Source organism: Kogia breviceps, chromosome 16, assembly GCF_026419965.1.
Source record: "Kogia breviceps isolate mKogBre1 chromosome 16, mKogBre1 haplotype 1, whole genome shotgun sequence".
NCBI classification, from domain to species: Eukaryota; Metazoa; Chordata; class Mammalia; order Artiodactyla; family Physeteridae; genus Kogia; species Kogia breviceps.
The window spans coordinates 65,587,704-65,602,307 of record NC_081325.1 but is presented as its reverse complement, the minus strand read 5'-3'; the positions used below and the strand labels follow the sequence as shown (position 1 = coordinate 65,602,307).

The 14,604-nt window shown below is 38.3% G+C and overlaps 1 protein-coding gene across 3 annotated transcripts in view; it reads left to right on the top strand.

Annotated features, from left to right (window-relative positions):
• Nucleotides 1-14,604, top strand: part of UGGT2 (UDP-glucose glycoprotein glucosyltransferase 2) — a 165,891-nt gene that overhangs the window by 56,228 nt on the left and 95,059 nt on the right. For all 3 annotated transcript variants that reach the window (XM_059041564.2, XM_067016653.1, XM_067016652.1), the window contains 4 exons: nucleotides 2,080-2,230; nucleotides 12,533-12,652; nucleotides 13,518-13,603; nucleotides 14,152-14,287. In XM_059041564.2, the coding sequence (XP_058897547.1) occupies nucleotides 2,080-2,230; nucleotides 12,533-12,652; nucleotides 13,518-13,603; nucleotides 14,152-14,287 (493 nt within the window). The remainder of the gene's footprint in view (nucleotides 1-2,079; nucleotides 2,231-12,532; nucleotides 12,653-13,517; nucleotides 13,604-14,151; nucleotides 14,288-14,604) is intronic.

Here is a 14,604-nt window from a genome sequence, read left to right as displayed (position 1 = left end):
ATATTTAAGGATGAATCAGGCAAAGTGGGGAGTTGAGGTTCTGCAAGCATGACGTCTTTGAGAAAATGCATGGTCTAGCGCGGCCAGACTCTGCAGCGAGGGAGAACTAGAAGGAGCTTAGGTCGCACAGGTGGGCAAAGATCCGATTGTGAAACCAGGTTCTGGCTTTTGGCCTTTTGTCTCAAGGGCAGGAGAAGCCAGCGAAGGGTTCTAAGCAAATTTAAAGATAGTGACTATTTAAAAGGAGAAGCATGAGAGGTTATTTAACAATCCAGAGATCTGTTTTCCTGATAAATAAACCTAGCATATTTCGAGAACCAGTTTTTTTCTATTGGTATCCAAAATTCAAGATTTGAGAAGAGCAAGGAAGGAACTAGTGCTTGTCGAGGGCAACTGTGTGCTCAGTGGTAAATTCATTTAATCGTAGTACCCTGTCAAGTGAGTATTACTATTCTCTTTTTTAATTGATGGGGAAACAAAGACTCAGATCTCACGTAAAGATAGGGGCATAGCTAGCAAATAGTTGCGGCATTTGAAATTTCATGCCCTTTTCAATGTACCGCAGTATGTAACTCTATCTAGTTTTTCTGTTGGTGGTTTTCCTTGGAAACTAGGTTGTCAATGATAACAAAGATGATAGTTACAAAAGCTATGAGGAATATTATAATTCTGTCACACAAAAGTCAATAAGATCAATAAGCATCATAAAAATTTTTTTAACGGAGAGAACATTGGCAGTACCATCCAAAATTCTTATTTTACAAATGAGGAAATTTAGACTAAAGGAATTAAGAACTCCAAGAAGCCCCACATGAAGAAGTAGCGTTATAGCCCCGACTAAATCTTACTATTGGTGATTTATGATATTCAACCTAGTGGTCTTTGTGTCACGCTCATCTTCTAATAGATTTGGGGGGAGGGGGTAAAAACTCTCCTTTGTAAAGCAGTGGTCAGAACTGTCTAGGATACAGACATGCTGAGCTGATGTCACACAGACCAGCCTGAAATACTTGTAAAACAGCCTTCTTAAGAGTTTAGATATTAGATCTCGGCTTTTTTAATGTAGATCTCTACAGTCCTCCCTGAGAACCGTACTCTAAAGCCCGTGTATTGCTTTATTCTAATTCTTTTCATTTCTGAAAGGTGAAGTGATTTCCATGAATGGATTTTTGAATGAAGCACTTAGGTTAAATAAAAATAAATTGTAACACTTGGCTTCAAAAAGTAATAGTCAAAATTCCTCCTTGCCTAGTAGATTTTTACCTTCCCAAACATGAACATGCACATGCTTTACCGTAGTCTATACAGCCTTCTCTGTCTTCGCAGATACAGGGAAGCACTGCGTTCCTATAGCCTTCACGTCCCAGCTCTTCCAGTCTGTTGGCTGAGTGACTGGGCAGGAGGCTTCACCCCTCTGAGCCTCCCTGGTATCGCTTGAGGCTTCCTGAGGTTGTTTTGAGACACAGAATGAACTTGATAAACGGTAGTTTAAAGAATCAAACTGCCCTAACTTTTTGTCAGTAGCGTTATTTATTGATGTTGTTACTTTTAACAGTAATACTTTCTAACATGTTTAAGAGCTATCAAATTATCATTACATATGTAATTAGAAATTTTAGTATGTATTCTCAACAGATGTGAACTTTCATACTTCAATGGGGTTTCCCCCGCATCAACATTTTATATTTTAGGTCATGTATGAGTTTACCTTGTTTTTGTGGTAGCTTTATCAAAAGAGTGACCTACTGTATTTTTTCCTTTCATTTTTGACCTGCTCAGTGGTGAGTATATCCTCACTTCTTTAGTGAAGAGTATAATAAATATACCTTGTTGTCTTATCCTTTAAATAAGAAGATTTTGTGTTACCACTTTAAAGAAAACCTCAGCATAAGTTTACCCTGGATAACTAGTTAGACTCCTTGTCTTATTTGTTAATGAGTTTAATAGTGTATTTTCCTGCTATTAATAAAAATACCAGTGAAACTTGTTTCAATTGCTTTGAGAAATCTATAAACTTTACAGGATTTAATGAAAATTTTTGGCAAATCAAAACAAAACGTTTATTTTCTTTAAACATAGTCTTTTGGATTTGCTGAAACTAGAAGGAAAAGTGATGAATGGCCTTCGCAGTCTTGGGATCAAAGAAGAACACATGAGCAAATTTTTAAAGTTAAGCTCACGTGATTGGGATGATACCTATGCATTAGATATTAGACATTCTTCCATAATGGTAAGTATGCATGTAATTCCTCACTTTAAAACCTTTAGTAGACTTCAGAGTTAACATAAAACCAAATATTGGCAGGCTTTAGAGTAAATTTAAGCATTCTGAAAGATGTTGTAGGAGAACTCAGAAGAAAAAGGTAAACTACAGACTCATCCCCTCTCACCCTGATATCTTCTTTCCCCTTCCTCGTATTCTCTGTACTTCCTCACAAGAATATCGACTCAGCTCCTTCACTGTCCTTTCCAGCTTTAAAGATAAAAACAAATGAGAATGACAGAATAACCACATGAGCAACGGCAACAACAAAATGCCAAATGGTTAGAATCTGAGGAATATCAGAAAACCACCTTAATATAATGAAAATCTTGCCTAACAATTTGCAGTGGCCTCCTAACGTTCTGGCCCACGTATTATAGCCTAAGTGAATTTTTTTTGCAATCTGATCACATCACTTTCCCTTGCTTAAAGCACAAAAGTAGTCCATCATGTGGCCTAAAAGGTGTAAATGGCCTACTTCCTCCTTTCATATCTTAACCTATGACATATTCTTTTTTACCACTGTGCCTTATCCATTGAGATAAGTTCTTCCTCTCTATATCCAATTAACCCCTACTCTTTTTTCAGACTTCAGCTCCAAACAGTACTTCCTGAGGGAAGCTTTCCCTAACTATCCAAAATAGACGATTATTTCATATACGCATTGTGTCAAGGAATCCTCAAGTTCACCCTCAGGTTCAGTGGGTTTGCTAAAAGGACTGACAAGGCCTGGAAGTTGTTATACTCATGGTTTCGATTTATTAGAGCAAAAGAATACCAAGCAGTATCTGCAGCAGAAAGGGCATGGGGTGAAGTCCAGAGGAAACCAAGTACAAGCTTCCAGGAGTTCCTCCTAGTGGAGCTGTACAGGACATGCTGAATTTGATGTGTGACAGTCTGTGCAAAGTGCTGCCTACTAGGGAAGCTGACTTGAGCCTGAAAGTTCAGGGTTTTTAAAAGAGGTCTGGCTTTTTTTTTTTTTTTTTCCTGTATGTGGGCCTCTCACTGTCGTGGCCTCTCCCTTTGCGGAGCGCAGGCTCAGCGGCCATGGCTCATGGGCCCAGCCGCTCCACGGCATGTGGGATCTTCCCAGACCGGGGCACAAACCCGTGTCCCCTACATCGGCAGGCGGACTCTCAACCACTGCGCCACCAGGGAAGCCCAGAGGTCTGGCATTTAAGCATATAATGGCCATGTTACTAATGTTAGTCACTGAAACTCCAGACCCTGAGAGAAAAAGGTATTCATTGTAAATCATATCGTTTGTAAAAACTCTATACAAACTGCTAGAGCATGCAGCAGGCCCTCAGCGTGCAAAACACTCTTTATCAGTCAGAACATTCCAAGAGCTCAATTCCCAGGAGCCAACCTAGAGAACTTTTATCAAGAACACAGGCCCTTCTTGGGAATGTGCAAGGTGTGGGCAACCCAGGCTTGCTGACTTAATCCTCTCTCTCTCTCTCTCTCTCTCTCTCTCTCTCTCTCACTCACTCACACACACACACACACACACACACGTGTGTGTGTGTGTGTATATATCTATATTTATTATGTTATAGAACTACCAATTGCTCTGTATACTTAGCACAGTTATAATTTTACATTTATCCTGTGGTTCTTTGTGATGTCTTTGTTTCTTACTTGACTATATAAACTTCATGAATGTAGGAATTTTTTCCATTTTTTCTGTCACCATTATATCCCTGGCTGTAGTAGGTACTCAATAAATATAAATATTCCTTGAATGAATAAGTAAATACTTATCTCAAACCAACATAAAACATAATTTTAACAGTGAAACTCTGGAAGCATTCCAGTTAGAACATAAGTATGTTCATGTCACTGATATGATTTAACATTATTATAAAAAGTATAACTATTAGAAGTGAGAAAATAAAAATGTTGCATGACATAAGATTATGTAACTAAAACTCCTTAAGGGAAGCATTTATAATTAATAAGAGATTTTAGTAATATGGGTTTGAAGTAACTGTAAACAGATCAAAAGCTTTTTTTCCAAAAACCATTTGGAAGACATAATGATTTATTCATAATAACATAAAAATTAAAATACCCTGATAATATCTTAATAACTACTATGTGATAAAATAGTCTTAATAATTAATAATAAAAACTACAACTTAACTAATGAGTTATAAAAGAAGGATAAAAGGACACATGGAGAGTGTTAATTGGCATAGCCTTTTAAAAAATTATGGCTGTGGTGCTGTTAAAAAAATGGTCATATGTACTTCAGCTAGTAATTTCACTGGAAACTTCCATAAAGAAGTAGGAAATGGAGAAAAATCGTTATATCCAAAGATATGATCATTAGTGCATATTTTTGAAACAAATAGAAATGAGTTAGCTATAAACAGAAATGTTGTAAATTGTATAACCACACAATTATTATTCAGAGATCAAAATTATGTTTATAGATATGTTTTAGTAACCAGGGATAATGACTATGTCCTCATGTAAAGTAAAAAAATATAGATTTATATGATATCATGTGAAAAGATGGACAGGATCAGAAGGAAATCTATCAGAATGTTAAGTTACTAATGGGTGATGTGGTTTGATTGGTATTTTTTTTCATGCTTTTCTGTAAATTTCAGATTTTAACAATGGGCATTATTATATGATCAGGAAAAAAAAAGTTTTTAAGGGAAAAAAACATAACTTCACTGGACGTCATACTGTTTGTTTTCCTGTAAAAATTTAAGGGATTCCCTCTGAAGTATTGCAGTTGTTACAGTTAATTTGTCCTATGGGAACAGCCGTCCCACTTACAGACTTAGTCCACCATCCAAGAATCATGGGACAGTAACAGCACCAAAGAACTACCATATTCCCTGAACATCAGAGACCTCAGACTGAGGACAAACCACATAGATTATTAATTAGTTACCATCGTATTTTCTAGAACAATTTTCTAAATGATTTGTTTGTTGATACTGTTTTTTTTTTTTTAACTACCCTTTAGACCATATTCTCTCATTAGCTAGATTATACTCTTTCTTGTCTATCTTTAAACTCAATAGCAGATATCTTTTCTAATAATGTTTTATCAGGAAAAGGAATGACCATGTTAGTAATCTTAATACTTTGTGCCTTTTATTTTAAGCATTTATGCTTTTGATCATTTTTAGAAGAATGCTGAGGGTAAGTCACACTGAAAAAATGAGGGAAGTAATTTTCAAGGCTATTCTGGACATAAGAAACAGACCCGTAAAGAAACTGTCCAGCTCTATTTGTCAAATAACATCCTGATCCTCTAAGGTGGGCCGTGGAAGACGGTCACTCACATGGGGGAGCAGCCCTGATGCTCTTCCCGTTGCCTCCACCGCCCACCGAGTCACAGAGTCTCCTCCTAGACTGCTATAAAGTCTCCTTCCTTGTCCAACTCTTCGACACCTTCGAGAGGCTTTCTTTTACAAGGAACTTCTATCTGAGAGTGTCATGAAGTAATTTTTATTGAGGTAAAATATACATAAGATAATGCTTTTTCAACCATGTAAAAAAAATTATTTATTTATTTATTTTTGGCTGTGTTGGGTCTTCGTTTCTGTGCGAGGGCTTTCTCCATTTGTGGCGAGCAGGGGCCACTCTTCATCACGGTGCGTGGGCCTCTCACTGTCACCGCCTCTCCCGTTGTGGCACGTGGGCTCCAGGCGTGCAGGCTCAGTAGTTGTTGGCTCGCGGGCTCTAGAGCACAGGCTCAGTAGTTGTGGCGCACGAGCTTATTTGCTCCACGGCATGTGGGATCTTCCCGGACCAGGGCTCGAACCCGTGCCCCCTGCCTTGGCAGGCAGATTCTTAACCACTGCGCCACCAGGGAAGCCCTTTTTTAACCATTTTAAATGTGTAATCCATTGGCATGAAGTAGATTCACAGTCTCATGCAATCATCACCATTATCCATTTCCAGAACTTTTTCATTATTTCAAACAGAAACCCATTCCCTTCTCCTCTAGGTCCCCGGTAACCTCTGTTCTACTTTTTGTCTCTGTGAATTTGCCTATTCTAAGTACTTCATGTAACAGTAATCATACAGTATTTGTCCATTTATGCCTGGCTTATTTCACTAGGCATAATGTTTTCAGGGTTCATCTGTATTGTAGCATGTATCAGAATTTCATTCCTTTTTAAGACTAATCATTTTTAAAGTATCTTTTTTACATACTATTAAGGGAAGCTTCATGTCTCAATTAAATGCTTCTATTTTTCCACTTGGAAAGTGCCTGCCTGAGTAGAAAATTATTTCTGAGGCTTTATTCTCTAGATACCTTAAAAAAATCAACTGGCACAAATGCAGAGCTTTGAGGTCTCAGTACTCTTCAGCTTGGTCTCTTAGAACAGCAAAATTAACTCATACATAAGCTTTATTTTTGTTTCATAGCATTTGCTACCACCCAATATGATATGTATTTGTTTATAATAATCTTCCAGTGGAATGTAAGTGCCACAAAGACCAGGACTTTGTTAAATATCTTCAACATACATCAGGTCCTTTTGAATAGGAAGCACTCCAAAAAAAATCATTGACTATCTAAATGTCAAAATAGAGTTATTCATGAATGAAAGCAATACTTTGCTTTTAATTCTTTTTCCCTTGGATCTGTCTCCCCACTTACTTTTTATCTTTGCAGAGACAGCTGAGGCCCTGAGTTAAATCACTTCTGACTTCTGTGTTTACACCCTCCCCCTCAAAAAGTCTCGGTGGTTTATTTCTTAAAAGTCTAATTGACAGTTAAGTAAGAATTTGAGGGTCATTGGTATTCTTCCATCCCTGATTTACCATTCCAGCTTTCTCTGTCTCAGACATCAGGAATCACCTCAGGTGTCACTAGAATTTTGTGAAGAGTCAGTAACAACAATCATAGGATTATATGTTTGGCTCCTTTGGACTGTACTTTCTTTTCAGTTCACTGTGCCAGACCATGAACAGTGACAGAGGCTTTGGTCATATTCTAGCAAAACTACCCCTGCAGCTGTGTTCTGTACTGTGATGTCGATGATGTAGCCACATTCCTGGGGTGTTTATTATAACTTTCTTTAATTTTCTCTTCTTTAATGTTCCCAAGTCACTCTAGCCACTTGTCATTATATAAAAACAATTCTAATATTTTGTTATTGTCACCAAGATGATAGTGATACGATTTTTTTTAAAAAGACACCAGTAGGCACAGGCAGAGCTTATAAGAGAAGCTTATAAGGTAAGTTCTTTAGCTAAGAGTGTAACTTGCCAGCCACAGTGGATCCCACAGTCATAAAGGCAAGTTTCCCTGTCCACGTCCAGTAATGATGTTGTACATCAGTTGACTGTAGACATGTGGGTTTATTCCTGGACTTTCAGTTCAGTTCTGTTGATCTGTATCTTATCCTTATGCCAGCACCACACTGTTTTTGTTTTTCTTTTTTTACTGTAGCTTTGTAGTAACTTTAAAAATTGGGAATTTTGAGTCCTCCAACTTTCTTCTTCTTTTTTAAGATTGTCTTGGCATCCTTGCACCTTTTCCTTTCATTATGAATTGTGGAATCAGCTTGTCCATTTCTGTTGAAAAAAAAGACAGCTGGAATTTTTATTGAGATTTTGTTGAATCTATAGATCAATTTAAGGAATATTGCTATTGAAATATATTACATCTTCCAATCCATGAACTTGGGATGCCTTTCCATTTATTTAGGTCTTCTTTAATTTCTTGCAACAATGTTTGGTAGCTTTCAGTGTAAGTCTCAGACTTATTAAATTATTTCTAAGTAGTTTACCCTTTTTAATGTCCCTATAAATGGAATTGTTCTCTTATGTTTAATTTAGGACTTTTCATTGCCTTTTTTGTTGTTGTTGAAAACTGGACATCTTGAATATTGTATTGTGGCACTTCTGGAAGTCAGATTCTCACCCCTCCCCAGGGTTTGTTATTGCTGTTTGCTGTTGTTTTTGTTATTTGTTTAGTGACTAATTTTATAAAGTCTATTCCTTTTCATGTGTGGCCACAGAAGTATCTGTTATGTTAGTCTAGTCATCTGCTAAGTATTGGACACAGATTTACTTACACGCCTTGAACCAGAAAATCTCCCAGTCTTTGCACGGGGGCTCTGTGTGTGTGGCACGGGAGCTCTGTGTGTGTGGCACGGGGGCTCTGTGTGTGTGGCACGGGAGCTCTGTGTGTGTGTGTGTGTGTGTGTGTGGCACATGGAGGGAGGGGGAGCAGCACATGCTAAACACTCAATCAGGCGGGTCTGCATCTATGCATCAGCCTTCAATTCTTGTTTGCATAGAGCTTGGAAGTCAGCCAGGGGTGAGAAGAACGCAGGGCCTTCTGAGGTCTTTCCTGAGCATGTACGTGTTTCTGGGCATGCACCTGGCCTTGTAGATTTCCAGGACTATGTCAGAACTTCTCAAAGCCCTGTTTCCCAAAACATCTCATTCCCCAGCCTTTCCTCACTAAGTTTGTGGTTACTCTATCGTGTGTCCCAGCTATTTTCTCTTGTCTCAGGAGTGACTAAAACATTTGCCTGTAAATGTTTTCCATAAATTAGAGGAGCAGCTTTAACACTAGGCAAATCACAAGTTAGGCAGGATAAAGGCAAGACTTTTCAGAAGGTTTTCTAGGGAGTCACCAGACAGTTCAAACAAAAAGTTACAATTCATTCAGAATAAAGTCCATTCTATTGCTTCCAATAATATTGGTACTGGAAAGTGAGCTGTCATTTTCCAGGCTACTGATTAGCTTGGGAGCAGGAGATGGGACTAAGGTAAGTTATAATGGCACACATCTCAGTGTTCGTACTGAGATGCAGCCATTTTTCTTAAATAAACACTCTCAGGGTTGCTGCAAGCTTTTGGTTAGTTTTCGTGGTTCTGAAAATGTTCATTCCCACAGATTTTCTAGTTTTTCCATTTTTTTTGTATAAGGACAGAGTTTTGGAGTTCCTTACTCAGCCATTTTAGCTAATGTCATTCCCCAGAGAGAGCCCAGAAGATGTGAACTGTAAGTCTTTTAAGTTCTTTGCTTCTCTCAGAGAGAGAGAGAGAGTCAGCCTCTAACAACATGACCCATGGTGTGATTACTTGTTGACGTGTATAGCTCCTTGGATGTTCAGGAAATTGTCTTCCCGGTTCTAATCTATAAATGACAGCATCTTGGAAGCCTAGTGGTTAGAAAGGCCCAAGTTATGACCAACAGAATGGACGGAGGTAGGTCACTGGAGTGTGTGCCAGTTGTGCATGCGAGTTTGTGAGGCGCTTTTCCAGTGACTGTGGCTGCTTTTGTGTATTCACCTGAGACTAAGGAAGGGGGCAGTTCCGTGTCTGTGGGCCTAGTCAGTGTGATTTCCAGTGTTGTCTCAGTAGTTCTCCAAAGTGCATCCACCTGTTCCCTCAGTTACTTCACCCAACACCCATGGCTGTAAATTAGGCCATTTCTCTAGCTTTCTAACTTCAGTATTTGTGATAAGAATCACGTAGGGCACTTGGTTTAAGTGGGGATGATTTAGCAGGCCTGAAGTGGCATCAAGGAATCTGCATATTAAATTAACACATGCAGCTGTTTTGATCCACATTAGAAGTGACTCTATCTCCAGTCATTAATCAAGTTCAGTGGGACCGATACATAAAGCATAATGCCAGTTTCTCACTTGAAGTAAAAAATGCAACTCGCCACCAAGGGGATGGGATAGTCACATCCTCTACATGATGCCGCCTTCTCCTCTGACCTAGGATTCCCACAGGAGAACAGTTAACTAATCTACACATTGCTGACTGAGCCTCCAGCGAGTTCCAGCTCTCACAGGATCCCTGGCCTATCGTGAGGGTCTTTAGAACCGTTCCCATTACCTTCACATCTTGGCAAGAATTACCTCAGAAACATAAATAAGAGACAGTACTGCTGATTTTTCCAGGGAGACTAAAGTTCTCCCTTCCATCTCACTACCACCAAGACAAACTTTATTGGCAAAAAGTGAATCCCAGAACCCATCATACTTGTTAACCACTAAAACAGAAACTGTTACAACTGTCAGCCGTCATCCCCCCTCAGATGTCTTATAGATGAGGATGTCTGAAACCGAGTTAACTCCTTCTCTGCTTTCCTGTCCTCTCCCCTGGAAAAGCCTACTTCTTAGAGCTTGATGTCTCCGTGCTGATAACAGTGTTCCTCTCTGAAAGCCATGAAGTACCCTAGATTTCTCCCTCCTCTTCATCCCTCTTTGTGTGTGTCTCTTAATTCTGCCTTTTCTCTAAAACCACTGCCTCTGGCGTAGATAAGCCCTCCAGAAATTCATGTCTAGATTATTGCAAAAGCCGCCTCATTTCTTCAGGTATGGTGGTGTCCCATTTGTCCTCCCCTCTCTGACTTTGAGCTACAGGTATGTTAGACCTTTTGCCTGTGTCACTCATCTCGCTTACACTTTGTTGTTTTGATTTTGCAATAGTTTTTTGTTTGCTTTAGTTAATATACATTCTGTTGATCTGTCATCCTGTTTCCTAATCCCTGTCTCTTCTTTTGTGTCTGGTCTGCAATTAAAACCACCTGATAAGTTCATCTATTTCTTAATTACAGACACTTTTAAATTCTAAAATATCCCTTTGGTTCTTTTTTTTTTTAAATAGGTTTTAGTTCTCTGTTAAAAGTTTCCATCTTTCCATCTATTTTTGTTCTTTTAAAAATCGATATGAGGGCTTCCCTGGTGGCACAGTGGTTGAGAGTCTGCCTGCCAATGCAGGGGACACGGGTTCGAGCCCTGGTCCGGGAAAATCCCACATGCTGTGGAGCAACTAAACCCGTGCACCACAACTACTGAGCTTGTGCTCTAGAGCCCGAGAGCCACAACTACTGAAGCCCGTGTGCCTAGAGCCCGTGCGTCACAACGAGAGAGGCCACTGCAATGAGAGGCCTGCACACCGCAATGAAGAGTGGCCCCCGCTTGCCGCAACTAGAGAGAGCCCACGTGCAGCAACGAAAACCCAATGCAGCCAAAGATAAACAAATAAATAAATAAATTTATAAAAAAAAAAAAAATCGATATGAATTGTTATTTTAAAGTCCCTTCTATTGTCTGGTTTTTCCCCCTGCATTTTGACATTTGGTCCTTTTCTTTTTGCATGACAGTTTTTGGTAAGAACCAGAAATTGCTGATGAAAAGTTATAGAAGCAGAGAACTGTAAGGTCTGTTCTGGCAGTCCAGGTACCAGACGCTTACCTGATTCTGTTGAGGCTTGATTTTAGGCTCTGTGAGAGTTCTATTTCGTGTCTTACTCCTAGCGTCTGGTCCTGCTGGGTCTCAAATGAAAGTGCAGTGTTTAGCAAAGTCCTTCCACCTTGAACTCCAACCTCTGTCTCTTCAGTAACATGTTATGCCTGCAGCTTCAACCTCCCCGTTTCTGTTTTCTCCTGGCCTTTTTTGCGGGGGGAGGCATGTTGCCATGTATATGTGTAGATTAGTGGTCAGCAAACGAGAGGAGTTTCTGTGATTTCTTTGGTTTCTTCTCTGCAGTTTCCTCCTCTGCTGGACTTGCCCCCATCTCAAACCTCATCAGTTTGGCAACCCTAACTTTCACTTCTGTCTTTCCCAATATGTAGGGAATATATCTGCCCCACACTGGGACGGCGGAACATGACTGTCACTCTCTGTTGGAATTCTCTGCCTCCAGGCTGCAATTTGGAAAGTGCCCCCAGAGACAAAGTTGGGGAGCTTTGCCTTGTCTGCCTCCTGCTTTCAAGGATTGTAACTCCTCGGTTGTTGATTGTTGGTTGACCCCTACCTCCGTGCCTCTAGACAGTGCTTTTCTCTACCTTTTGTCATTGTTTCAGGGGGAGGGGGGAAAGGCTAGTCTAATGTAAGCTATTCCATCTTTATTAGGACTGGATGTCCAAAATGTCGGTTTTAAACATTTAACTTTTGTAAGTCATTTTATTTTCCTTATGTCCAAGCTTTTAAATTTTAGAGGAAAGGCGAATGACCTCATTGCCTCCTGTACCTTAAATGGTTTATCAGAGTAATTTTTATACAATTTTATTTTTTAGTATGAAAAATGAACCTGTGAGTAAATGGAGTCAATTGTTTTAGAAGGGGAAGGCTATGGGAATATAAAATTTTTGCACATCTATGTTCCTTAAAGAACATTCAACTAGCTTCTTATACTTAATCAGAAATATAGAAAATCTTGTGTATATTTCTCTTGCTGTTTGACAGAGTGAAATCCGGCTTTGAAAATGATTTAAGTATTAATATAGCTTTCACAGATTTCTGGATTCTTTTCTAGTGGATTAATGACTTAGAAACTGATGATTTGTATGTTATGTGGCCTTCAAGTTGCCAGGAACTCTTGAAGCCAGTGTCCCCTGGAAGTATACCTTTCATAAGGCGTAATTTTCATAATTTGGTAAGTTTTATACTTTGAAATTTTGTATACATCTTTTATAAAGATATCACCGTTCTTTTTGGACTATCCTGCTCTTGGTAAATAGGCATCTGAGGAATAAGGAAGGAAGTATTTGCCTGATGCAAAAAGCTTGAGGTGGCATGGCTGACTAGGTATCAAAAGCTATCAGTGTCACCTAACCTGCCTTTTATTATTTAACCCTCATGTGCTTTTATAATACCAACATTAAGTTGATGGGTTACTGTTATATTTTCTAAAAGCAGTTTATGATCGAACTTTTCTTCCTTCTTTATTATAAAGAACTAATTTAAGTACATTTCAGGGAAAAATACATAAATACCACTGTGTCATCTGTGTATAAATGTTCATTATTACAATGTTAAATAACCTTATAGAACTTTGTAATGTGGAGAAAACACCTAGGGCTTTATATTTTTTTCACATAGGAAGTGAATATCTTAGTTCCTACAGCAGATGTTAATGCTGTTATTTTTTGGCTCAAAATTCAATTTCTATTTCCTTTTTTGAAAAATTCATCACAGAAAATCCAATGAACACTTAGAATAAGGTATTTCACTTCTTGTAAAAAATATTTACTTTGTGCTGTGCTTCAAAAAGAGGATGAATAACCTGATTAAATTTCGTGTATTATTATATTTTGGTGTGTAGCTTTTAGAAATTTGTAAACTGTGAAATTCTTTCTTATATACATTCCTCAAAATTCTTTAAAATTGCTAGAAAAATTTTAAAATTGTACCTTGAATTTCATGCTTTTAGCTACAGAAGTTAGATTAAATTTCAGTTTCATGAAAATTATGAAGTGTTAAAACAAAATGGTGATTATAGTCTATCTACTTTTTTTTAGGTTCTGTTTATTGATCCGGCTCAAGAATATACCGTGGACTTTATAAAACTTGCTGAACTTCTCTTTTATCATAAAATTCCTCTTAGGTAGTTGTCAATTTATAACAGACTGTCAGCTGAAGGAAATCCAGTGATGTTCATGTTGTGTCACATGGGGTGTCAATGTTGAATTCAAAGTGATGGTCATCTCTAGTGCCTGACAAAACATAGCTGTGTGCTGTGAAAAATCATACACATTTATGATCGACTCCATTAATCAGAGCTGCTTGGTAGTCTTGTTTACCCTGTTACCTTCCTGAGAGAATGATTGTCACTTGGGTACTTAAGGATGGGTCCATTTTCCATGGTCGTGTTAGGAGTACACTTCCCTCCACTTTTTCTTTCTGGAAAAAAATAGCTATTTGATAATGTCACCACCAGAGAGAGTTTTACATTTTGGAGGAATCCAACAGAGATGAGGATTTTGGTGACAAGGCATTACAAATCAAAGCTTTTCAAATAATAATACTCCCCTTTACCCCATCTACCAACACATTTCCTCCATCTAGATGTTCTAGTCTAATAATATTTAAAAATCGTGGTTTATTGTGGTTCAAGAGGTAGTTGTAACATCTCTCATTCATCTTCTTTCCTAGAATCGGTTTTGTGTTCATTGTTAATACAGATGATGAAGTTGATGGAAAAGATGATGCTGGAGTTGCTCTTTGGCGAGCTTTCAACTATATTGCAGAAGAGCATGATGTATCACAAGCATTTATTTCTATAGTACACGTGAGTTGATGTACTATATATAATTTCTTTAGGATGTATAGTGGTTTTTGCATTACTATAATTATTATTTATTATTTTAACATTTCAAAGTTTATAAAAACTATCATGGGGATTAGTACACATGATGAATTTGATTCTTGCAGCTCCCAACTGAAGTACATAATATTGTCCCCATTTTATAAATGAGGCTGTGCCCAAATATATGAATTTATTTAGGTTTACCCAACCAATAAAGGAACTTAAATTGTATATATAAATTTAGAGGAAGCATATTAATAGAAAATAATTAGTAAGGGAAGAATTCTTGAGCTGGGTTT